This window comes from Tachyglossus aculeatus, chromosome 15, assembly GCF_015852505.1.
Source record: "Tachyglossus aculeatus isolate mTacAcu1 chromosome 15, mTacAcu1.pri, whole genome shotgun sequence".
In the NCBI taxonomy this organism is placed as follows: Eukaryota; Metazoa; Chordata; class Mammalia; order Monotremata; family Tachyglossidae; genus Tachyglossus; species Tachyglossus aculeatus.
In genome coordinates, this window is record NC_052080.1 from 13,870,003 (window position 1) to 13,897,030 (window position 27,028).

General features: G+C 44.2%; 1 protein-coding gene across 2 annotated transcripts; it reads right to left on the reverse strand.

Annotated features, from left to right (window-relative positions):
- On the reverse strand, positions 1-26,667 carry LOC119937762 (granulocyte-macrophage colony-stimulating factor receptor subunit alpha-like). 2 transcript variants are annotated; one of them, XM_038757386.1, is made up of 11 exons: positions 26,518-26,667; positions 23,584-23,669; positions 19,538-19,633; positions 15,943-16,066; positions 15,266-15,426; positions 12,493-12,626; positions 9,001-9,021; positions 6,859-7,009; positions 4,759-4,855; positions 3,514-3,598; positions 1-181 (listed from the first exon to the last, which is right to left on the reverse strand). In XM_038757386.1, exons 3-11 carry the CDS (start codon positions 19,602-19,604, stop codon positions 104-106), a joined length of 918 nt encoding a protein of 305 aa, XP_038613314.1. In that variant the 5' UTR covers positions 19,605-19,633; positions 23,584-23,669; positions 26,518-26,667; the 3' UTR covers positions 1-103. The 2 variants fall into 2 exon arrangements, with proteins under 2 accessions (XP_038613314.1, XP_038613313.1); XM_038757385.1 differs by lacking the exon at positions 23,584-23,669.
- Positions 26,668-27,028: the final 361 nt, after the last annotated feature.

Sequence of the window (27,028 nt, forward strand, 5' to 3'; positions counted from 1 at the left end):
AGGCAGGGAGAAGTGAAGTGACCGGCCCAGGGTCGCACAGCGGACGCGGGGCGGACTCGGGATGAGAACCCAGGTGGTCCGAATCCCGGGCCCGGGATCCACGTCAAGCCTTTTCCCCTTCGGACCGGATCAATTCGATCTCGCACCGTTCCGGCGGCTGTTTGAATTCCTCCCAGATGATCTGCAGGAAGGAAGATGGGCAGGAAGAGAGAGGATACGTCAGGGAGGCCTGAGGCGGCGGGGGCGGCCAGTCAATCGTCCCTCAGTTGTACTTATTGAGCACTTAATACACGCACAGCCCTGTACTATCAATCAATCAATCAATCAATCGTATTTATTGAGCGCTTACTGTGTGCAGAGCACTGTACTAAGCGCTTGGGAAGTACAAGTTGGCGACGCATAGAGACGGTCCCTACCCAACAGCGGGCTCACAGGCTAGAAGGGGGTGACAGAGAACAAAACCAAACATATTAAACTACTACTACTACTACTACTAATAATGATGGCATTTGTTAAGCGCTTACTATGTGCAAAGCACTGTTCTAAGCGCTGGGGCGGGGGTACAGGGTGGTCAGGTTGTCCCCCGTTTTACAGATGAGGGAACTGAGGCTCAGAGAAGTGACTTGCCCAAGGTCACACAGCAGGCATGTGGGGAGCAGCAGTAGCAGCAGTAGAGAAACAGCGTTGCTCAGTGGAAAGAGCTTGGGCTTTGGAGTCCGAGGTCATGGGTTCAAATCCCGGCTCCGCCGCTTGTCAGCTGTGTGACTTTGGGCAAGTCACTTCACTTCTCCGGGCCTCAGTTCCCTCATCTGGAAAATGGGGGTTAAAATCTGTGAGCCCCCCATGGGACAACCTGATCACCTTGCAATCTCCCCAGCGCTTAGAACAGTGCTTTGCACATAGTAAGCGCTTAAGAAATACCATCATCATCATCATCATGTGGGGGAGCCGGGATTCGAACCCATGACCTCTTGACTCCAAAGCCCGGGCTCTTTCCACTCAGCCACGCTGCTAAGCGCTTGGGAGAGTACGAGAACAACAGTGCACACAGTAAGCGCTCAATAAATACGACCGAATGAATAAACAGATTTTTCCCCGGGGGATATTTCTCTTTTCAGAGAAGCAGCATCGCCTAGTGAATGCAGCCCCAACCTGGGAGTCGGAAGGATCTGGGTTCTAATCCCCCCTAATCTGCTGTGTAACCTGGGGGAAGTCACTTGGCCGCTCTAAACCTCAGTTACAGCATCTGTAAAATGGAGAAGAAGATTGGGAGCCCCATGTGGGACAGGGACTGTGTACCTTGTATCTCCCCCAGTGCTTGGCACATAGTAAGCGCTTAACAAATACCACAATTATTATAATTTCCTTCCTCGGGGTCTGGCAAAGAAGGTTGTGAGAGAGAAGACCTATCTGGCAAGTGCTTTCTGTCAGGGAGCAGAGGCGGGGAAAATCATAATAATTGTGATATTTGGGAACGGCTTCACTCTGTGCCGAGCACTGTACTAAGCGCTGGGGAAGGGACGGGATAATTAGGTCCCACACGGGGTTCCCCGTCTAAGTAGGAGGGAGAACTGGTTGTTGAATCCTCATTTTGCAGATGAGGGAACTGAGGCCCAGAGAAGTAACTCATCCAAGGTCACGCGGCAGACAAACAGCGGGGGGGAGGGATTAGAACCCAGGACCTCTGACTCCTGGGTCCAAAGTCTAACCAATACACCACCTTGCTTCGAGGTAGATGGGGGCATATTTAGGGTCTTCTCCCCTGCTTCTCCACCTTTTCCACCCCATTCTGGGAGAAGCAGCGTGGCTCAATGGAAAAAAGCCCGGGCTTTAGAGTCAGAGGTCATGGGTTCAAATCCCGGCTCTGCCACTTACCAGCTGTGTGACTTGGGGCAAGTCACTTAACTTCTCTGGGCCTCACTTACCTCATCTGGAAAATGGGGGTGAAGACGGTGAGCCCCCCGTGGGACAACCTGATCACCTTGTAACCTCCCCAGCACTTAGAACAGTGCGCTGCACATAGTAAGCGCTTAATAAATGTCATTATTATTATTATTATAACTGCTTGATAAGTGCGATGGAATGAATGACTATTCTCCCAAGCGCTTCATACAGTGCTCTGCACACAGTAAGTGCTCGATAAATACGATTGATTGATTGATTGATAAATGCGATGGAATGAATGACTATTCCCCCAAGCGCTTCATACAGTGCTCTGCACACAGTAAGTGCTCGATAAATACGATTGATTGATTGATTGATAAATGCGATGGAATGAATGACTATTCTCCCAAGCACTTAGTACAGTGCTCCGCACACAGTAAGTGCTGTTGCCAACTTGTACTTCCCAAGCGCTTAGTACAGTGCTCTGCACACAGTCAGCGCTCGATAAATACGATTGATTGATTGATAAACGTGATGGAATGAATGAATGAATGACTATTCTCCCAAGCCCTTAGTACAGTGCTCTGCACACAGTAAGTGCTGTTGCCAACTTGGACTTCCCAAGTGCTTAGTACAGTGCTCTGCACACAGTAAGTGCTCGATAAATACGATTGATTGATTGATTGATAAGTGCGATGGAATGAATGAAGACTATTCTCCCAAGCCCTTAGTACAGTGCTCTGCACACAGTAAGTGCTGTTGCCAACTTGGACTTCCCAAGCGCTTAGTACAGTGCTCTGCACACAGTAAGCGCTCGATAAATACGATTGATTGATTGATAAATGTGATGGAATTAATGAATGAATGACTATTCACCCAAGCCCTTAGTACAGTGCTCTGCACACAGTAAGTGCTGTTGCCAACTTGTACTTCCCAAGCGCTTAGTACAGTGCTCTGCACCCAGTAAGCGCTCAATAAATACGATTGATTGATTGATTGATAAATGTGATGGAATGAATGAATGAATGACTATTCTCCCAAGCCCTTGGTACAGTGCTCTGCACACAGTAAGCACTCAATAAGTACGATTGATTGATTGATTGATAAATGTGATGAATGAATGAATGAATGACTATTCTCCCAAGCCCTTAGTACAGTGCTCTGCACACAGTAAGTGCTGTTGCCAACTTGGACTTCCCAAGCTCTTAGTACAGTGCTCTGCACACAGTAAGCACTCAATAAATACGATTGATTGATTGATTGATTGATTGATAAATGTGATGGAATGAATGAATTATCATCATCAATCATATTTATTGAGTGCTTACTGTGTGCAGAGCACTGTGGGGAAGTACAAGTTGGCAACATATAGAGACAGTCCCTACCCAACAGTGGGCTCAAGCGCTAAGTACAGCGCTCTGCACACAGTAAGTGCTCAGACCATACCACTGATTGAATGATTTCTTCCCCTCCACTCTGTAAGCTCTTACGGTTAGGGAACATTATCTATCAACTCTGTTAAATTAGACTATCCCAAGCGCTTAGTCCAGTGCTCTGCCCACAGTAAGCACTCAATAAATCCCATCGAGTCGCAGTTTGATCTCCACATCCATCAGGGCCCGCGCTTACGTGGCTGTTCTGGGGCTGGGCAAAGTCGCTGATCTTGTCCTTTATTTGTGGAATCGGAGGAAACAATCCTTTCAGCACAATGAGCCTGGGACGGGAGAAGATTGGAAACAGTGAAAAGGGCCAGGAGGTTAGGGAATTCATTCATTCATTCATTCAATCGGATTTATTGAGCACTTACTGTGTGCAGAGCACTGTACTAAGCGCTTGGGAAGTCCAGATTGGCAACATCTAGAGACGGTCCCTACCCGACAGTGGGCTCACAGTCTAGAAGGGGGAGACTGACAGCAAGACAGAACATATTAACAAAATAAAATAAATAGAATAAATATGTACAAACAAAATAAATACATAAAGTAATAAATACGTACAAATATATATATATATATATCATCAATCGTATTTATTGAGCACTTACTATGTGCAGAGCACTGTACTAAGCGCTTGGGAAGTACAAGTTGGCAACATATAGAGACAGTCCCTACCCGACAGTGGGCTCACCGTCTAAAAGGGGGAGACGGAGAACCAAACCAAACATACTAACAAAATAAAATAAATAGGATAGATATGGATTTTGTACGTATTTACCCCCCACAGCACCTATATATATTTGTACAGATTGATTACTCGATTTATTTTACTTGTACATATTTACTATTCATTTTGTACGTATTTACCCCCCACAGCACCCATGTATATATTTGTACCGATTTATTACTCGATTGATTTTACTTTGTACATATTTACTATTCATTTTGTACATATTTACTCCCCACAGCACCTATATATATATATATTTGTACAGATTGATTACTCGATTTATTTTACTTGTACCTATTTACTATTCATTTTGTTTACGATATGCATATAGCTTTAATTCTATTTGTTCTGACGATTTTGGCACCTGTCTCCATGTTTCGTTCTGTTGTCTGTCTCCCCTTTCTAGACAGTGAGCCCGTCGTTGGGTAGGGACCGTCTCTAGATGTTGCCGACTTGCAAGTGCTTAGTACAGTGCTCTGCACACAGTCAGCGCTCAGTATGATTCATCATCATCATCATCATCAATCGTATTTATTGAGCGCTTACTATGTGCAGAGCACTGTACTAAGCGCTTGGGTAGTCCAAATTGGCAACATATAGAGACAGTCCCTACCCAACAGTGGGCTCACGGTCTAAAAGGGGGAGACGGAGAACAGAGAACATTCAATGAATGAATGAATGAACAGCACATTTTCCAAATCCCGTTACCTTTTCCAGAGGCAGAGGATGCCCAGGGCGAACACGAGGCTCCCAAAAACCACCAGCATCCAGACCAGCCACGGGCTCCCGGCCTCCTTTCCGGACCCTGGTGGGCGACAAGTCACGCGATGACTGTTTTGGGGAGAAGGGGTCGGGGGTTGCCCTCCAAATGGAGGTGGGGGATCAGCCCCTCTGTCTCCCCTTGCCCTCTCACCAACTCCGCTGATGCCACCCTGAAACGCTTAAAGATGGTGCTCCCGGCACCGTCCCAACGAGGCAGAGAGAGCAATTCTGAATTCATTCAATCATATTTATTGAGCACTGTGTGCATTCATTCATTCATTCGTTCAATCATATTTATTGAGCACTTACGCATTCCTTCATTCAATCGTATTTATTGAGCGCTTACTGTGTGCAGAGCCCTGTACTAAGCGCTTGGGACGTACAAGTTGGCAACATACATTAAAGCTGGAATTCACAGGGCGACAGAGCGCTTAGAACGGTGCTTGACACATAGTAAGCGCTCTACAAATATCATAATCAAAATCATACTCAGAAAATGAGAATTCAATAACTGTGAGCCCCATGTGGGACAATCAATCAATTCATCATATCTATTGAGTGCTTACTGTGTGCAGAGCACTGGTATAAACCCTGGTCTAGACTGTGAGCCCGCTGTTGGGTAGGGACCGCCTCTATATGTTGCCAACTTGTACTTCCCAAGTGCTTAGTACAGTGCTCTGCACACAGTAAGTGCTCAATCAATATGATTGAATGAATAATAATAATAATGATGGCATTTATTAAGCCCTTACTATGTGCAAAGCACTGTTCTAAGTGCTGGGGAGGTTACAAGGTGATCAGGTTGTCCCACAGGGGGGCTCACAGTCTTAATCTCCATTTTACAGATGAGGTAACTGAGGCCCAGAGAAGTGAAGTGACAATTGGCGGAGTGGGATTTGAACCCATGACCTCTGACTCCCAAACCCGGGCTCTTTCCACTGAGCCACGCTGCTTCTCTGCGTGGTTCTCCCTCCTGCTTAAACTGTGAGCCCCAGGAGGGACAAGGACTGTGTCTGTCCTGCTTAACTTGTATCTACACCAGTGCTTAGCACAGTGCTTTACACACAGTAAGGGGCTACTACACATGACAAATAATGATGATAACAGCAAGAATAATGATGACAAAATGTGGATTCGGTACCTGTTCTCCCTCCTATTTGAGCTATGTGTCTCTTACGTTGCTGTTCTCTCCCAGGCGCTCCGCTCATGGTAAGCGCTCAATAAATAGGACTGAAGGATGGATTGATTAAGTACGTACTGCCTTCCTCGGCCCCACATCCATATCTGTAATTTATTTATTTACGTGGGACAGAGACTGTGTCCGAGCTGATTAACCTGTACCGCAGACCAGTGCCTGACACATAGTAAGCGCTGAGCAAATACCATAAAAAAGAAAAGGAGCATCATCATCATCATCATCATCATCATCAATCGCATTTATTGAGCGCTGACTGTGTGCAGAGCACTGTACTAAGCGCTTGGGAAGTCCAAGTTGGCAACACATAGAGACGGTCCCTACCCGACAGTGGGCTCACCGTCTAAAAGGGGGAGACGGAGAACCAAACCAAGCATACTAACAAAATAAAATAAATAGGATGGATATGTACAAGCAAAATAAATAAATAACTAAATAACTAAATAAATAAATAAGTAAATGAATGAATGAATGAATGAATAAATGAATGAATGAATAAATAAATAAATAAATAAATGATTAAATAAATGAATAAATAAATGAGTGAATGAATAAATAAATAAATAAATAAATAATGAACAAATAAATAAATAAATAAATGAACAAATAAATAAATAGAGTAACAAATATGTACAAACGAGCAGGAAGTAGGGAGCGGGAAGCAAGAAAATGAGGACCCTGGAAATACTGCAGACTGTGTTACTGACTCGTTTGCATTATAAACAAATGAGAAAAACGTCAATCGTGACTGAGGTGGTGGGCAGTGGTGAGGAGAATCCCGGGAAGATCAGAAAAACCCAAGCCCCCGTTCAGGATAATTCGGCCTTTGCGCGCCGAAGGTGGCAACTTACCAAACTCCAAGGGTTCACTCCAAAGGCCCATAACCTGGGGACTCCGATCGTAGACTGCACGCACTTGCAGAGTGTACTTGGATCGCGGATCATAATTGTTGTAGGTGTAGAAGGAATCGGTGTGATGGTTGGATTGAGTCAACGTGACAACCTTGGAATACAATGGAAAATGCCTGCATTGGCCTCTCATGATGCTTTCAATCGATTCATAGTATTTATGGAGCATCTCTTGTATGCAGAGCACTGTACGACTACTACTACTACTACTAATGTATATATACATATAAATATATATACATACATATGTATATGTATATATACATACACATATATACACATATATGTATATATACATATACATATAAATATATACATATATGTATATGTATATATACATATACATATATATACATATATATGTACATGTATATATACATATACACCTGTATATATGTATATATGTTTGTACATATTTATTACTCTATTTATTTATTTATTTTACTTGTACATATCTATCCTATTTATTTTATTTTGTTAGTATGTTTGGTTTTGTTCTCCGTCTCCCCCTTTTAGACTGTGAGCCCACTGTTGGGTAGGGACTGTCTCTAGATGTTGCCAATTTGCACTTCCCAAGCGCTTTAGTACAGTGCTCTGCACATAGTAAGCGCTGAATAAATACGATTGATGATGATGATGATGATAATAATGATAGCATTTATTATGTGCTTTCTATGTGCAAAGCACTGTTCTAAGCGCTGGGGAGGTTAACGAGGTGATCAGGTTGTCCCACGGTGGGGTGCTCACAGTCTTCATCCCCATTTTACAGATGAGGGAACTGAGGACCAGAGGAGTTAAGTGACTTGCCCCAAGTCACACAGCTGATAAGTGGTGGAGCCGGGATTTGAACCCATGATCTCTGACTCCTACTAAGTGCTCCTGAGAGTAGGATAGAGTTAGGAGATTCAATCCCTGCCCTCCAGGCTTTAGGCCTTTTAATAAGCTCGTGTTTTTTTTGTTTTGTTTTGCTTTGTTTCTTTCATGGTATTTGTTAAGATTTTATAATGTGCCGCACATTGAACTAAGCCCTGGGGTTTAGTTCAACTAATCGGGTGGGACTGTGTCCCACGTGGGGCTCACAGTCTTAATCCCCATTTTACAGATGAGGAAACTGAGGCCCAGAGAAGTAGCAATAATAATAATAATGATGATGGCATTTATTCATTCATTCAATCGTATTTATTGAGCACTTACTGTGTACAGAGCACTGGACTAAGCTCTTGGGAAGTACAAGTTGGCAACATATAGAGACGGTCCCTACCCAACAGTGGGCTCAGCGCTTACTATGTGCAAAGCACTGTTCTCAGCACTGGGGAGGTTACAAGGCAATCAGTTTGTCTCACGGGGGGCTCACAGTCTTAATCCTCATTTTACAGATGAGGTAACTGAGGCACAGAGAAGTGAAGCGACTTGCCCAAAGTCACCCAGCTGACAACTGGCAGAGCTGGGATTTGAACCCATGACCTCTGACTCCAAAACCCGGGCTCTTTCCACTGAGCCACGCTGCTTCTCTTAAAGTGACTAGCGGGACTAGAACTCAGGTCCTCTGGAAGGAACCCAGGCTTGGGAGTCAGAGGACGTGGGTTTTAATCCCGGCTCTGTCACCTGCCTGCTGTGTGACCTTGGGCCGGTCACTTCATTTCTTCTCAGCTACAAAACAGGGATTCGATACCCGCTGTTCCTCCTACTGATAAATGTGAGCCCCAGCTGGGACCTGATTCTCCCCTGTCTCTCCCCACTCAATCAATCAATCGTATTTATTGAGCGCTTACTGTGTGCAGAGCACTGTACTAAGCGCTTGGGAAGTTGGCAACATATAGAGATGGTCCCTACCCAACGGTGGGCTCACAGTCTAGAAGGTGGGCTCACAGTCTAGAAGTGAGAATTAATTATCTCTATTAACGCCTGTGAAACCAGTCAGCTGTCATTTCTTGAGCACTTACTATGTGCAGGGCACTGTACTAAGCGCTTGGGAGAGCACAGCAGTAAATAGACACACTCCCTGCCCACAATGAGTTTACAGTGAAGAAGGGTTAACCAGCCTTAACCTCTGAGCGGGGGGTAGAAAATGAAGAGAATACTCACTTTTTCGAAGGAATCGCCAACCTAAGAAAGACAAGGAAACCAAGTAAATTTTCCAAAATCTTACACACATTCTCCATTTGATTGTTATTCTGACCTGCACATAGTGCATAGTGCATACAGTGCTCTGCACATAGTAAGCGCTCAATAAATACGATTGATGATGACCTAATGAATCCCCTCCATCGGCTCATCTCTTTGCCCAACTAATTTCCCCAATTCTTCACCCAATGTCCCGAATGAAGAGATCCATGAGGGGTTTGTGCTATGTATTAGGCTCCCCCTTGGGCAAGCAGACTGAGCCCCCTTTTTCCTCTCCTCCTCCCCATAATAATAATAATAATTTTGGTATTTGTTAAGTGCTTACCATGTGCAAAGCACCGTTCTAAGTGCTGGGGAGGTTACAAGGTGATCAGGTTATCCCATGTGGGGCTCACAATCTTAATCCCCATTTTACAGATGAGGTAACTGAGGCCTAGAGAATAATAATAATAATAATAATGGCATTTATTAAGCGCTTACTATGTGCAAAGCACTGTTCTAAGCGCTGGGGAGGATACAAGGTGATCAGGTTGTCCCACGGGGGGCTCACAGTCCCAATCCCCATTTTCCAGATGAGGCCCAGAGAAGTGAAGTGACTTGCCCAAAGTCTATCAGCTCGCTGTGGGCAGGGAATTCAGCCATTCAGTCGTATTTATTGAGCGCCTACTGTGTGCAGAGCACTGGACTAAGCGCTCGGGAAGTCCAAGTCGGCAACATTTCCTAGACTGTGAGCCCGCTGTTGGGTAGGGACTGTCTCTACGTGTTGCCGACTTGTACTTCCCAAGCGCTTAGTACAGTGCTCGGCACACAGTAAGCGCTCAATAAATACGATTGATTGATTGATATAGAGACGGTCCCTACCCAACAGTGTGCTCACAGTCTAGAAGGGAATGTGTCTGCCATCTCTGTGGTGTTGGACTCTCCCCAGCGCTTAGCACAGTGCATTCCCTGCCCACAGCGAGCTGATAGACTAAAGCAAGAAGAAGGTCCAGAAAGGGAGGGATTGTTTTTTGGTGATTTTTTTTTAAATGAAACCATTAATAATAATAATAATAATGGCATTTGTTAAGTGCTTACTATGTGCAAAGCACTGTTCTAATAGCACAATTATTATTACTACTATTTTTTGGTGGCTTTTTTATGAAACCATTAATAATAATAATAATAATAATGGCATTTGTTAAGCGCTTACTATGTGCAAAGCACTGTTCTAATAGCACAATTATTATTACTACTATTTTTGGTGGGTTGGTGATTTTTTTTTAATGAAACCATTAATAATAATAATAATAATGACATTTGTTAAGTGCTTACTATGTGCAAAGCACTGTTCTAATGGCACAATTATTATTACTACTGTTTTTTGGTGAGGTTTTTTTGACGAGACCATTAATAATAATAATAATAATAATAATGGCATTTGTTAAGTGCTTACTATGTGCAAAGCACTGTTCTAATGGCACAATTATTATTACTACTATTTTTGGTGGGTTGGTGATTTTTTTTTAATGAAACCATTAATAATAATAATGGCATTTGTTAAGTGCTTACTATGTGCAAAGCACTGTTCTAATGGCACAATTATTATTACTACTATTTTTTGGTGGCTTTTTTTGATGAAACCATTAATAATAATAATAATGGCATTTGTTAAGCGCTTACTACGTGCAAAGCACTGTTCTAATAGCACAATTATTATTACTACTAGTTTTGGTGGGTTGGTGATTTTTTTTTAATCATCAATCGTATTTATTGAGCGCTTACTATGTGCAGAGCACTGTTCTAATAGCACAATTATTATTACTACTATTTTTTGGTGGGGTTTTTGATGAAACCATTAATAATAATAATAATGGCATTTGTTAAGCGCTTACTACGTGCAAAGCACTGTTCTAATAGCACAATTATTATTACTACTATTTTTGGTGGGTTGGTGATTTTTTTAATGAAACCATTAATAATAATAATAATAATAATGGCATTTGTTACGCGCTTACTACGTGCAAAGCCCTGTTCTAATGGCATAATTATTATTACTACTATTTTTTGGTGGGTTTTTTTCAATGAAACCATTAAAAATAATAATAATGGCATTTGTTAAGCGCTTACCATGTGCAAAGCACTGTTCTAATAGCACAATTATTATTACTACTATTTTTTGGTGGTTTTTTTTTAATGAAATCAATCAATCGTATTTATTGAGCGCTTACTATGTGCAGAGCACTGTACTAATCGCTTAATTAAATGAAATTATTAATGAAACCATTAATAATAATAATAAGGGCATTTGTTAAGTGCTTACTATGTGCAGAGCACTGTTCTGATGGCACAATTATTATTACTACTGTTTTTTGGCGGGGTTTTTTTGATGAAACCATTAATAATAATAATAATAATAATGGCATTTGTTAAGCGCTTACTACGTGCAAAGCACTGTTCCAATAGCACAATTAGTATTACTACTATTTTTGGTGGGTTGGTGATTTTTTTTAATGAAACCATTAATAATAACAATAATAATGGCATTCGTTAAGTGCTTACTATGTGCAAAGCACTGTTCTAATGGCACAATTATTATTACTACTGTTTTTTGGTGGGTTTTTTTTATGAAACCATTAATAATAATAATAATAATGGCATTTGTTAAGTGCTTACTATGTGCAAAGGACTGTTCTAATGGCACAATTATTATTACTACTATTTTTTGGTGGCTTTTTTTTGATGAAACCATTAATAATAATAATAATAATAATGGCATTTGTTAAGCGCTTACTACGTGCAAAGCACTGTTCTAATAGCACAATTATTATTACTGCTATTTTTGGTGGGTTGGTGACTTTTTTTAATGAAACCATTAATAATAATAATAATAATAATGGCATTTGTTAAGTGCTTACTAGGTGCAAAGCACTGTTCTAATGGCACAATTATTATTACTACTATTTTTTGGTGGGTTTTTTTTTATGAAACCGTTAATAATAATAATAATAACGTTTGTTAAGCGCTTACCATGTGCAAAGCACTGTTCTAATAACACAATTATTATTACTACTATTTTTTGGTGGTTTTTTTTAATGAAACCATTAATAATAATAATAAGGGCATTTGTTAAGCGCTTACCATGTGCAGAGCGCTGTTCTAATAGCACAATTATTATTACTACTATTTTTTGGTGGTTTTTTTTAATGAAACCATTAATAATAATAATAATGGCATTTGTTAAGTGCTTACTATGTGCAAAGCACTGTTCTAATGGCACAATTATTATTACTACTGTTTTTTGGTGGGTTTTTTTTGATGAAACCATTAATAATAATAATAATAATGGCATTTGTTAAGCGCTTACTACGTGCAAAGCGCTGTTCTAATAGCACAATTATTATTACTACTATGGACAGCCAACTGGGACGGTGGATACGTGTCAGCGGTAACTCTGGGGAAGGGAGTTCATACCTTTTTCTGGATGCTGATTTCATAGTTGAAATAATACGATTGCAGCGCTCTTCGGCTTTCTGGCTCATGCCAGGTTATGAGGCAACTTGATTCCGAGCAGTTCACGGTAATATTCCTCGGTGGATTGAAAATTTCTGAAAAGCAAACCGAAATCCAGTAGGAATTACGATATTTGTTAGACGCTTACTAAGTGCCAAGCACTGTACTCAGCGCTGAGGTAGATACGAGGTAATCAGGTCATCCCAGGTGGGGCTCCCAGTCTTCATCCCCATTTTACAGACGAGGGAACTGAGGCACAGAGAGTAGTTGTTGTTCTGGTAATAATAATAATAATGATGGCATTTATTAAGCGCTTACTATGTGCAGAGCACTGCTCTAAGCGCTGGGGGGATACAAGGTGATCAAGTTGTCCCACGCGGGGCTCACAGTCTTAATCCCCATTTTTACAGTTGAGGTCACAGAGGCTCAGAGAAGTGAAGTGACTTGCCCAAGGTCGCACAGCAGACATGTGGTGGAGTCGGGATTCGAACCCAGGACCTCTGACTCCAAAGCCCGGGCTCTTTTCCACTGAGCCACGCTGCTATCCCTACTACTGGTAGTAGTAGTAATTGTTGCACTATTACAAGCAGCGTGAGAAGCTACTAGAAGCTACTGGAGAAGCAGCGGCCCGGGCTTTGGAGTCGGAGGTCATGGGTTCGAATCCCGGCTCCGCCACATGTCTGCTGTGTGACCTTGGGCAAGCCACTTCACTTCTCTGAGCCTCAGTTCCCTCATCTGTCAAATGGGGATGAAGACCGGGAGCCCCACGTGGGACAACCTGATCACCTTGTATCCCTCAATCAGTCAATCAATCAATCGTATTTATTGAGCGCTTACTGTGTGCAGAGCACTGTACTAAGCGCTTGGGAAGTACAAGTTGGCAACATATAGAGACAGTCCCTACCCAACAGTGGGCTCACAGTCTAAAAGCCTTCCTAGCGCTTAGAACAGTGCTTTGCACATAGTAAGCGCTTAACAAATGCCATCATTATTAGTATTATTACTACGAAGAGTGGCTAGAGCTCTGCCACTTGTCTGCTCTGGGACTTGGGCAAGTCACTTTACTTCTTTATATATATATAGATATATATCTATATCTATATATATCTATATCTATATATATATGCTTAGTATAATGCTCTGCAAACACGGGAACTGTTCAATAAATACCATGAATCGATTGATTGACTGACTGAATTGGACAAGAGATCCCTAGTTGGAGGCTGCCTGAGGGAAAGAAAGACGTGGGTGTGAAATGATGTATTCCTAAGCGGTCAGGAGAGCGATATAAATGAAAACACCAGCAATAGCAAGAGACGGGCGGTTTGAATTCATTCATTCATTCAGTGGTATTTATTGAGCGCTTACTGTGTGCAGAGCACTGTACTAGGCGCTTGGGAAGTCCAAGTTGGCAACATATGGAGGCGGTCCCTACCCAACAGCGGGCTCACAGTCTAGAAGATTATTCTGATGAGGCCTGCAATTCCCCCCGGCCCCAAAACTGGCTGCATGGAGGCGCTTAATAAATACCATTACTGTTATTATGATGATGATGCCTGCAATCCCCCCCAGAGCTGGTTGCATGGAGGCGTGGGGGAGGTGCTTAATAAATACCATCATTATTATCATTACTATTATTATTACACCTGCAACCCCCGCAACCCCAGAGCAGGCTGCATGGAGGCAGCCGGGAGGTGCCTAATAAATACCATTACTGTTATTATGATGATGATGATGCCTGCAATCCCCCCCAGAGCTGGTTGCATGGAGGCGTGGGGGAGGCGCTTAATAAATACCATCATTATTATTATTACTATTATTATCACACCTGCAACCCCCCCAACCCCAGAGCACGCTGCATGGTGGCGGCCGGGAGGCACTTCATAAATACCATTACTGTTATTATGATGATGATGATGCCTGCAATCCCCCCCAGAGCTGGTTGCATGGAGGCGTGGGGGAGGCGCTTAATAAATACCATCGTTATTATTATTACTACTATTATTACACCTGTAACCCCACCCCAACCCAGAGCAGGCTGCATGGAGGTGGCCGGGAGGTGCTTAATAAATACCATTACTGTTATGATGATGATGATGATGCCTGCAATCCCCCCCAGAGCTGGTTGCCTGGAGGCGTGGGGGAGGCGCTTAATAAATACCACCATTATTATTATTACTATTATTATTACACCTGTAACCCACCCCCACCCCAGAGCAGGCTGCATGGAGGCAGCCAGGAGGCGCTTAATAAATATCATTACTGTTATTATGATGATGATGATGCCTGTAATCCCTCCCCAGAGCTGGTTGCATGAAGGCATGGGGGAGGTGCTTAATAAATACCACCATTATTATTATTGCTATTATTATTACACCTGCAACCCCACCCCCAGAGCAGGCTGCATGGAGGTGGCCGGGAGGTGCTTAATAAATACCATTACTGTTATTATGATGATGATGATGCCTGCAATCCCCCCCAGAGCTGGTTGCATGGAGGCGTGGGGGAGGTGCTTAATAAATACCAGCACTATTATTATTATTATTATTACAGCTGCAATCCCCCCCCCGCAACAGAACTGACTGCATGGAGGCGTGGGGGAGGCACTTAATAAATACCAGCACTATTATTATTATTATTATTATCATTATTACAGCTACAATCCCCCCCGTCCCCACAGAACTGACTGCATGGAGGCGGCCGGGCGGCGCGAAGGCTTCGATGGAAAGATTACCATATTCGTCCATGAATTTTATAAACGTTGTATTCGTCCGTTCTGCCGTTTCGTTCCTCACTCTTGACATGAGGAATCTAGTCACCTGATTTTTGGGTATGTGATCAAAGTGACATCCAACGTGTCGGCCTTGGAAATCGGTGGTGTACTTCAAACATGCCCTGAAATAGCCAAAAGTCTCCAATAAAGGTTCCAACCAAGTCGGAGGGAAATAATGTAGCTTACTGGCTACAGCCTGGGCATCAGAAGGTCTTGGGTTCGAATCCTAGCTCCGCCAGCTGTCAGCTGGGTGACTTTGGGCACGTCACTTAACTTCTCCGGGCCTCAGTTCCCTCTTCTGGAAAATGGGGATTAAGTCTGTGAGCCCCCCGTGGGACAACTTGATTACCTTGTATCTCCCAACTTGGACTTCCCAAGCGCTTAGTCCAGTGCTCTGCACACAGTAAGCGCTCAATAAATACGATTGATTGATTGATTGCATCTACCCCAGAGCTTAGAAAAGTGCTTTGCACATAGTAAGCGCTTAATAAATGTCATTATTATTATTAAATGACTTGTCCAATGTCACACAGCAAGCACGGGGCAGAGGTGGAATTAGAATCCAGGTCCTCTGACCCTCAGGCTTCACAAATGGCATTAAATAAAGGAAAAAAAGACGGTCTCTCATTGGCACTCACTGTGAAGGCTGTATGTAGAGGAAATGCTGAATTTCTTTGTCCTCAGAGGCTTTCCAAGTGCAGTTCATGAAGTTGACGTTGTAAACCCAACAGCTGACATTGCTTCCGGGGGCTTCTTTCCTGCCTGGGAAGACAGAGAAAGGGAAAAAAGTCAGTGCGGACGAAAACAGTTGGTATAATCTGTTAGCCAAGGATATATATTTGTACATATGTATTACTCTATTTATTTATTTTGCTTGTCCATATCTATTCTATTTATTTTATTTTGTTAGTATGCTTGGTTTTGTTCTCCATCTCCCCCTTTTAGACTGTGAGCCCACTGTTGGGTAGGGACTGTCTCTATATGTTGCCAGCTTGGACTTCCCAAGCGCTTAGTACAGTGCTCTGCACCCAGTAAGCGCTCAATAAGTACGATTGATTGATTGATTGATCAATCAGACTGGGCCCCTTCCTTCCTCTCCCCCTCATCCCCCTCTCCACCCCCCCACACCTTACCTCCTTCCCTTCCCCACAGCACCTGTATATATGTTTGTTCATATTTATTACTCTATTTATTTTACTTGTACATATCTACTCTATTTATTTTATTTTGTTAGTATGTTTGGTTTTGTTCTCCGTCTCCCCCTTTTAGACTGTGAGCCCACTGTTGGGTAGGGACTGCCTCTATATGTTACCAACTTGGACTTCCCAAGCACTTAGTACAGTGCTCTGCACACAGTAAGCGCTCAATAAATATGATTGATTGATTGATTGATTGATCAGCGCTGATGAAGGCAGAAGCAGTGCGATCTAATGGAAAGAACAGTCTTCTAGCCTGTGAGCCCGCTGTTTGGTAGGGACCGTCTCTATATGTTGCCAGCTTGGACTTCCCAAGCGCTTAGTACAGTGCTCTGCACACAGTAAGCGCTCAATAAATACGATTGAATGAATGAATGAATCAATCAATCAATCAATGATTGAATGAATGAATGAAGAGCCCAGGCTTGGGAGTCAGAGGACATTGGGCCCTGATCCCGGCTCTGCCACGTGTCTGGGATCTCGGCTCTCCGAAGCAGCGTGGCTCAGTGGAAAGAGCCCGGGCTTTGGAGTCAGAGGTCATGGGTTCAAATCCCGGCTCCGCCACTTGTCAGCTGGGTGACTTGGGGCAAGTCACTTCACTCCTCTGGGCCTCAGTTCCCTCATCGGGAAAATGGGGATTAAGACTGTGAGCCCCCCGTGGGACAACCTGATCACCTTGTAAACTCCCCAGCGCTTAGAACAGTGCTTTGCACATAGTAAGTGCTCAATAAATGCCATCATCATTATTATTATTCTCTTTAAAGCCCTTCCGAATGCCTCTTCCTCTAGTGATCTTTCCTCAGTTCACTCACCCGCTAATAATAATAATAATAATAATGGCATTTGTTAAGCGCTTACTATGTGCAGAGCACTGTTCTAAGCGCTGGGGGGGAACACAGGGTGATCAAGTTGTCCCACGTGGGGCTCACAGCCTTAATCCCCATTTTACAGATGAGGTAACTGAGGCTCAGAGAAGTTCTGCACTATCTGATGTGTCCCACCTGTCTCCGTCCCAAGATTGTAAGCTCCCGGTGGAGAGGGATCGTGTCTATTGCACTTGTACATCCCGAGCGTTTAGTACAGTGCTCTGCACACAGCGAGCGCTCAATAAATACGATTGAATGAATGAATGAATATTGTACTGTAACGAGAGCTCAGTACGGTGTTTTGGAGATAGCAGGGAAGCAGGGTGGTCTAGTGGAAAGAGCTTGGGAGTCGGAGGACGTGGGTTCTAATTCCGCCTCTGCCACTTTTATTCATTCATTCAATCCTATTTATTGAGCGCTTACTGTGTGCAGAGCACTGTACTGAGCGCTTGAGAAGTACAGGTTGGCAACATATAGAAAGGGTCCCTACCCGACAACGGGCTCACAGTCTAGAAGGGGGAGACAGACAACAAAACCAAACATGTGGACAGGTGTCAAGGCATCAGAACAAACAGAATTAAAGCTAGATGCACATCATTAACAAAATAAATAGAATAGTAAATATGGACAAGTAAAATAAATAGAGTAATAAATCTGTACAAACAGATATTCAGGTGTTGTGGGGAAGGGAAGGAGGTAGGGCCGGGGGGATGGGGAGGAGGAGAAGAAAAAGGGGGCTCAGTCCGGGAAGGCCTCTTGGAGGAGGTGAGCGCTCAGTAAGGCTTTGAAGGTCTGCTGGGTGACCTTGGGCAAGTCCCTTAACGTCTCTGTGCTTCAGCGACCTCATCCATAAAATGGGGATTAAGACTGTGAGCCCCAAGTGGGAACCATCTGATCACCTTGTCTCCCCCCCAGCGTTTAGAACAGTGCTTGGCACATAGTAAGCACTTACCAAATACCACTATTAGTATTATTACTGTTATTAATAATAATCCTGCCTCTGTGAGTTGCCTCCTGTGAGGCCTTGGGCAGCCAATTCATTCATTCAGTTGTATTTATTGAGTGCTTACTGTGTGCAGAGCACTGCACTAATATTGCTGTGTCTCAGTTTCCTCGTCTGCAAAATGAGGATGAAATACCAACTTGGAATCAGTCAAGCTCTTTATTTATTGAGCTCTTAATCAGTCAATCAATTGTATGTATTGAGGGCTTACTGTGTGCAGAGCACTGTACTAAGCGCTTGGGAAGTACAACTTGGCAACGTACAGAGACGGTCCCTACCCAACAGTGGGCTCACAGTCTAGAATAATAATAATAATGATGGCGTTTATTAAGTGCTTACTATGTGCAAAGCACTGTTCTAAGTGCTGGGGAGGTTACAAGGTGATCAGGCTGTCCCACAGGGGGGCTCACAGTTTTAATCCCCATTTTCCAGATGAGGGAACTGAGGCCCAGAGAAGTGAAGTGACTTGCCCAAAGTCACCCAGCTGACAAGTGGCGGAGCCGGGATTTGAACCATGACCTCTGACTCCAAAGCCCGGGCTCTTTCCACTGAGCCACGCTGCTTCTCTAAGCACTTGGCAAATATTACTGTTTCTTCTTCTTCTTCTTCTCATTATTCCTATTATTACAGGGCATGAGGGAATCAATCAATCAATCAATCAATCATATTTATTGAGCGCTTACTGTGTGCAGAGCACTGTACTAAGCTCTTGGGAATCTGTAAAATGGGGATTAAGACTGTGAGCCCCACGTGGGACAACTTGATCACCTTGTATCCCCCCAGCACTTAGAACAGTGCTTTGCACATAGTAAGTGCTTAACAAATGCCATTATTATTATTATTATTATTGGGAAGTACAAGTTGGAAACGTATAGAGACGGTCCCTACCCAACAGTGGGCTCACAGTCTAGAATAATAATTATAATGATAATAATGGCATTTATTAAGCGCTTACTATGTGCAAAGTACTGTTCTAAGCGCTGGGGAGGTTACAAGGTGATCAGGCTGTCCCACAGGGGGGCTCACAGTTTTAATCCCCATTTTCCAGATGAGGGAACTGAGGCCCAGAGAAGTGAAGTGACTTGCCCAAAGTCACCCAGCTGACAGTTGGCGGAGCTGGAAGAAGCCAACCGGAGGGGAGAAGGAGGAAGTAGAAGGGCGATCTTACCCGGTTGAGCGGAGGTCAGTCCTCCCACGGCCCAGAGCAGCACGGCCCAGCAGAGTCCGCCCGGCATGGAGTCTCTCGGGGAAGACGGCCCACCACCTGCCAAGGAGGCCAGAAAGGGCAGCAGTTGGCAGTGACCACTGAGATCCCACTGGAGGGGCCGGGGGAAAGGGGATTCCCAGCCCGGAAGCCCCCCAAAGCGACGTCTCGGGAATCCCATCCGGAGCCGGCACAGATTTATTATTATTATTATTATTATTATTATTAGTAGTAGTAGTAGTAGTAGTAGTAGTAGTAGTAGTAGTGGTAGTAGTAGTAGTAGTGGTAGTAGTAGTAGTAGTGGTAGTGGGAAGTACAAGTTGGTAATTTAGTCGGAATTAGAACCCATGTCCTTCATACTCCAAAGCCCGGGCTCCTTCCAGTCGGCAACACTGCTTCAATATTAAAGTGAATCAGTCCGCAGTATTTCTTGAGTGCCTACTGTTTTGCCTAGTATTGTACTAAACGCTCGGGAGGGTATTTCTTGAATCAGTAGGCATGACTCCTAACCTCAAGGAGCTTACTTTTTTTGGGTGGTTGTTTTCCTACTCCTGTGTTTGTACATATATATTACTCTATTTATTTACTTATTTTACTTGTACATATCTATTCTATTTTATTTTGTTAATATGTTTTGTTTTGTTCTCTGTCTCCCCCTTCTAGACTGTGAGCCCACTGTTGGGTAGGGACTGTCTCTATATGTTGCCCACTTGGACTTCCCAAGCGCTTAGTACAGTGCTCTGCACACCCACAGTAAGCGCTCAATAAATATGATTGATTGATTGATAGTAGTAGTAGTAGTAGTTGTAGTAGTAGTACAGATTTATTACTCCATTTATTTTACTTGTCCACATTTACTATTCTATTTGATTTGTTAGTGATGTGCATAGAGCTGTAATTCCATTTGTTCTGGGGATTTTGACACCCGTCTCCATATTTTGTTCTGTTGTCTGTCACCCCCTTCTAGACCGTGAGCCCGTTGTCGGGTAGGGACCGTCTCCATAGGTTGCCGGCTTGTTTTAGTTTCATTATTTTATTTTATTTTACTTTATTTTACCAACCCCTGTGGGAAAGGATTAGCTGCAGTTCCAGCTTGTCTCCACCGGGGGGAAACCACTTTTTAGAGGCTTCTTCAAATAATAATAATAATAATAATAATAATAATAATAATGACGGTATTTATTAAGCGCTTACTATGTGCAAAGCACTGTTCTAAGCGCTGTGGAGGTTACAAGGTGATCAGTTTGTCCCACGGGGGCTCACAGTCTTCATCCCCATTTTACAGATGAGGTAACTGAGGCCCAGAGAATTTAAGTGACTTGCCCAAAGTCACAAAGCTGACAATTGGCGGAGCCTGGATTCGAACCCCTGACCTCTGACTCCAAAGCCCGGGCTCTTTCCACTGAGCCACGCTGCTTCTCTAACCCGGCTCCGCCACTTGTCAGCTGTGGGACTTTGGGCACTTCACTTCTCTGGGCCTCAGTTACCCCATCTGTAAAATGGGGATGAAGACTGTGAGCCCCCTGTGGGACAGCCTGATCACCCTGTAACCTCCCCAGTGCTTAGAACAGTGCTTTGCACACAGTAAGCATTTAATAAATGCCATCATTCTTATTATTACTATGTGCAAAGCACTAGCACTTAGAATAGTGCTTGCGCATAGTAAGCGCTTAATAAATGCCATCATTATTATTATTATTATCACTAAGCTCTGGAGTAGATACAAGTTAATCTGGTTGTCCTTCATTCATTCATTCATTCATCATTCATTCGATCGTATTTATTAAGCTCTTACTGTGTGCAGAGCGCTTGGGAAAATACAACGCAACAATAAACAGCAACAACCCCGGCCCGCAACGAGCTCCCAGTCTAGACGTCTGCCCCACGTGGGGCTCGCAGGCTCCATCCCCATTTTACAGATGAGGCAACTGAGGCCCAGAGCAGAGAAGTGACCTGACCAGGGTCAAACACGGCAGGCACGCGGAGAGAGAGAGAGCGCTTACTCTACTAAGCACTTGGGAGAGCACGACATGATAGAATTAGCAGACACATTCCCGTCTCTGCCAGACCTCACAGTCTTAAGGGGAAGGAGAACAAGTCTTTAATTTCCCTTTTACAGATGAGGAAAGTGACCTAAGAGGCTAGGAGGGTAGTCAGACAATCGGTGGTATTTAGTGAGCATTTACTGGGTGCTTTGGCACTGTACTGAGCGCTTGGGAGGGTATGATGCAAGCTAGACTGTAACCTTCTAGACTGTGAGCCCGTTGTCGGGTAGGGACCGTCTCTATATGTTGCCAACTTGTACTTCCCAAGCGCTTAGTACAGTGCTCTGCACACAGTAAGCGCTCAATAAATACGACTGACTGAATGAATGAATAAAAACTGTAAGCTCGTTGTGGGCAGAGGATGTGTCTGCTTATCGTTATATTGTACTCTCCCAAGCGCTTAATAAATAGTTAGAGCTCAATAAAGTCGATATGTTTGTACGTATTTATTACTCTATTTTATTTGTACATATTTATTCTATTTATTTTATTTTGTTAATATGTTTTCTTTTGTTGTCTGTCTCCCCCTTCTAGACTGTGAGCCCGCTGTTGGGTAGGGACCATCTCTATATGTTGCCAACTTGTACTTCCCAAGCGCTTAGTACAGTGCTCTGCACACAGTAAGCGCTCAATAAATATGATTGATGATGATGATGATGATATGTTGCCAACTTGTACTTCCCAAGAGCTTAGTACAGGGCTCTGCACACAGTAAGCGCTCAATAAATACGATTGAATGAATGAATGAACAATAAAGACAGTCAACTGGACACGATCCCTGCCCTCCGGATGTTTCCAGTCTACTGGAAGAGCTATATAGTTCAGGGAATGAGACAATCTAGAGGGGGAGGGATTCTGTTTGGGACTTTTCGGAGCTGGGAATATTCTTAGCTGACAGAAAGGAAGGGAAATTTTCTCATAACGAGAACAGGGAAGTGCTTTTGTGGTGCGCTGGCTTGGTTCTCTGCTGTTTTTGTAGCATGGGCCAACCTCAGTTAAGGGTTTTCTGGTATTGATCAATCGGTTGCTTGGCCTGTGTTTTCAGCATGTGAACCTGCCTGCTTTGATTTCTCAGAAATATCCAAGTCAACAAATCGGTCTGGTCTTCGCCGGGGTTGGCGGGGAACTTTAATCAGTCCGAGTTGGCCCTGGGCCCTCAATCAATCAGTCAATCATTCGTTACTATGAATAAATTGAAATAAAATTATGGACATTTATCTAAATGCGGTGGGGCTGAGGGGGGCAATTTGTACTTCAAGTCAAGGTGACACAGAAGGGAAGTGGGAAAAGAGGAAAGGAAGGCTTAGTCGGGAAAGGCCTCTTCGAGGACATGGGCCTTCAGTAAGGCTTTGAAAGGGGGAGGGTGTAATTATCTGTCAGATTTGAGGAGGGAGAATATATGTTGCCAACTTGTACTTCCCAACCGCTTAGCACAGTGCTCTGCACACAATAAGCGCTCAATAAATATGATTGATTGATTCCAGGCCAGAGGCAGGACGAGAGGTCGGCGGCGAGACAGATGAGGTGGAGCTACGGGGAGACGGTTAACATTAGAGGATCAAAGCGTGCGGACTGGGTTGGAATAGGGTCCTATATGTTGCCAACTTGTACTTCCCAAGCGCTTAGCACAGTGCTCTGCACACAGTAAGCGCTCAATAAATACGATTGATTGATTGATTGAATAGGAGAGGGTGAGGTAGATGAAAAGCAGTGCCGACAGCCTCTCCGCTTTCCCTGGCGAACTTTCTGCGGTTTTCTTCGGGTCCCCTTTCCTCTTCTCCCCGCCTCTTCCTTGCCTATTTGATCTCGCTCTTTCTCTCACCCGGTTTCCTTTCCCCTTTCCCCGGCTTTCTGTTCCCTACACCGACACACCACAGATTCTCGAGCTAAGAATCCCCGGGAGAGGAACCGGGAAACCGAGAAGCGGCGGGGCCTCGTGGCCCCGGGGCCCGGGAGGGAGAGGACCTGGGTTCTCATCCCGTCTCCGCCACGTGTCTGGCTGGGTGATGTTGGACGAGTCCTTTCGCTTCTGTGGGCCTCAGTTTCCCCATCTGGAAAAAGGGGATGAAGACTGTGAGCCTCATGTGGGATGGGGACTGTGTCCAACCTGATCAGCTCATATCTACACCAGTGCTAACTAGTTACATAGTTAGCTATTAACAAATACCAACAAAAGAAAGGTTTCAAACCTTTATTCTGATGGTATTGTCACCTGTCTACTTGTTTTTGTTTTGTTCTCTGTCTCCCCCCTTCTAGACTGTCAGCCCATTGTTGGGTAGGGATTGTCTCTATATGTTGCTGATTTGTACTTAATAATAATAATAATGGCATTTATTAAGCGCTTACTATGTGCAAAGCCCTGTTCTAAGCGCTGGGAAAGATTACAGGGTGATCAGGTTGTCCCACGGGGGGCTCACAGCCTTCATCCCCATTTTACAGGTGAGGTAACTGAGGCTCAGAGAAGTTAAATCGTCATCATCATCATCATCAATCGTATTTATTGAGCGCTTACTGTGTGCAGAGCACTGTACTAAGCGCTTGGGAAGTACAAATAGGCAACATATAGAGACAGTCCCTACCCAACAGTGGGCTCAGTCTAAAAGGGGGAGACAAAACCAAACATATTAACAAAATAAAATAAATAGAATAGATATGTACAAGTAAAATAAATAAATAAGTAAATAAATAGAGTAATAAATATGTACAAACATATATACATGTGCTGTGGGGAAGGGAAGGAGGTAAGATGGGGGGATGGAGAGGGGGACGAGGGGGAGAGGAAGGAAGGGGCTCATGACTTGCCCAAGGTCACATAGCAGAAATGTGGTGGAGCCGGGATTCGAACCCATGACCTCTGACTCCAAAGCCCAAGCTCTTTCCACTGAGCCACGCTGCTTCCCAAGCACTTAGTACAGTACCTGATCTGTAAAATGGGGATTAAGACTGTGAGCCCCACGTGGGACAACCTGATCACCTTGTATCCTCCCAGCGCTTAGAACAGTGCTTGGCACATAGTAAGCGCTTAACAAATGCCATTATTATTATTATTATTATTATTAAACAGTGCGCTCAAAAAATACAAGTAAATGAATGAATGGAACTTCTCCCTCCTTCTTCCCTGTAGGACACTTTGCTCATTCATTCATTTATTCAGTCGTATTTATTGAGCACATACTGTGTGCAGAGCACTGTACTAAGCACTTGGGATAGTACCTAAGAACAATACATAGACACATTCCCTGCCCACAACGAGCCTACAGTCTAAATGACTCCATATGCTCCAAAATGACTCCTGCATTAGATCCAACAGAAGCTTTCTTGATCTGCGGCCTAGCCTCCTTCTTCTCCTCAACCTCCGAATCATTGATTACTTGATCCATCACTGATCATTGTGAGTGATTACTCGCAGGGGTACTTACTGAGCGCTTACCATGTGCGCTAAGCACTTGGGAGAGTCGAACACAACAGAATCAGCAGATGTGTTCCCCTCCCATATCGAGCCGACAGTCTACAATCCTTTAATAATTAATCATCTCCTTGTGGGCGGGTACTTATCAACCAACTCTGTTCTGTTGCACTCCCCCAAGGGCTTAGTACAGTGTTCCGCACATAGTAAGCGCTTAATAATTACGATTGAACGAATGAACAAACGACCACTTTTGTAGCGGTCTTTATACTACCTGTAATTTATTTTATTGTCCATCTCCCCACTGTGGATTGTAATCTCCCAGGGTGCAGGGATTTGTCCACCGACTCTATTGTATTTCCTCAAGCACTCAGTACAGTGTACATAGTAAGCTCTCAATATATATATTGAGATATATATAAGCGCTTAGTACAGTGCTCTGCACACAGTAAGCGCTCAATAAATATGATTGATGATGATATATATGATTGATGGATGGATTGATTAGGAGGAGCTTGGCCTAGTGGAAAGAGCCCAAGCCTGAGAGTCGGAGGACCTGGGTTCTAATCTCAGCTCCAGGACGTGCCTGCGGTGTGGTCATGGGCTGAGTCATTTCACTTCTCTGGGCCTCAGTTTTATCATCTGTAAAATGGGGATTCAATACTTGCTTTCCCTCCTGCTTGGACCGTGAGCCTCATGTGGGGCAGGGAATGTGTTCAACCCGATTAATTTGGGCTTAGGAGAGTGCTTGGCACAGAGTGCTTAACAAATACTATAATTATTTCAATATCTGTCTCTCCCCATAGATTGAAATCTCCCATAAAGCAGGCTTTTCTCCCTCACCCTGACCTCCCTCCCTCCCTCTCCCTCACCTTCCTTCCCAACCGTAAAATCAGGACAATGCCCAGGTAAAAATAACAATAATAATGATGGTATTTGTTAGGCCCAGGGATAGATACAAGTTTATCAGGTTGGACACAGTCCCTGTCCCACGTGGGGCTCATATTCTCTATCCCCATTTTACAGATGAGGGAACTGAGGCCCGGAGCAGTAAACTGACTTTGCCAAGGTCACACAACAGACAAGTGGCCGAGGCAGGACTAGAACCCACGAGAAGCAGCGTGGCCCATTGGAAAGAACCCGGGCTTTGGAGTCAGAGGTCGTGGGTTCGTATCCCAGCTCCTCCACGTGTCTGCTGTGTGACCTTGGGCAAGTCACTTAACTTCTCTGCGCCTCAGTTACCTCATCTGGAAAATGGGGATGAAGACTGTGAGCCCCACGTGGGACAACCTGATCACCTTGCATCCCCCCCAGTGCTTTGCACATAGTAAGCGCTTAACAAATGCCATCATTATTATTATTATTATTATTATTATTATTATTCCAGGCCTGTGCTGTAACCACCACGCCATGCTGCCTCTCCGGCTGCCAACCCTCGGAAATGGAAGTTTTTCTGGGCTATTTGAGGTCCCGCTCCCAAAACCTCGACTTACCCCAGACCATCCTGCCCTGCCTTCGGGCCGCCCGTCCCACGGTCACCGGTCAGTCAAGATCGGCGGCTCGGACTCTCCTCTGGCCCGGAGCTCTCCTGGACGGAAAACCGGCGGTATTTAAAGGGAAATTATGAGTCACTGGGTATTTCTGTCTCCTCCCCCACTCTCCCACTTCTGGCTTTCTTCCTCTCCAGTCGACAGTCACCGTGGTCAGGGAGGGGAGTGGTTGAATTTGGGGCCGGATGGAGGGGGGAGAAGGGGGATACCGGACCTTGCCATATCCTGCCCAAACTTTCACCGCTCGGGCCATCTCACCGGGAATCCAAGCATCCAGACGTCACATTCCTGAAGAGGAGGACCAATGGGTCGGGACTTCTGGAATCAGGAGGCAGAGAGATGTCCTACTTTATTTATCAGGCACTCAATAAGTACCACTGATGATGGTTGATGATTGATTCTCAGAGTTTTCCAAGACTGGAGGCCTTCCCAGACTGAGCCCCTTCCTTCCTCT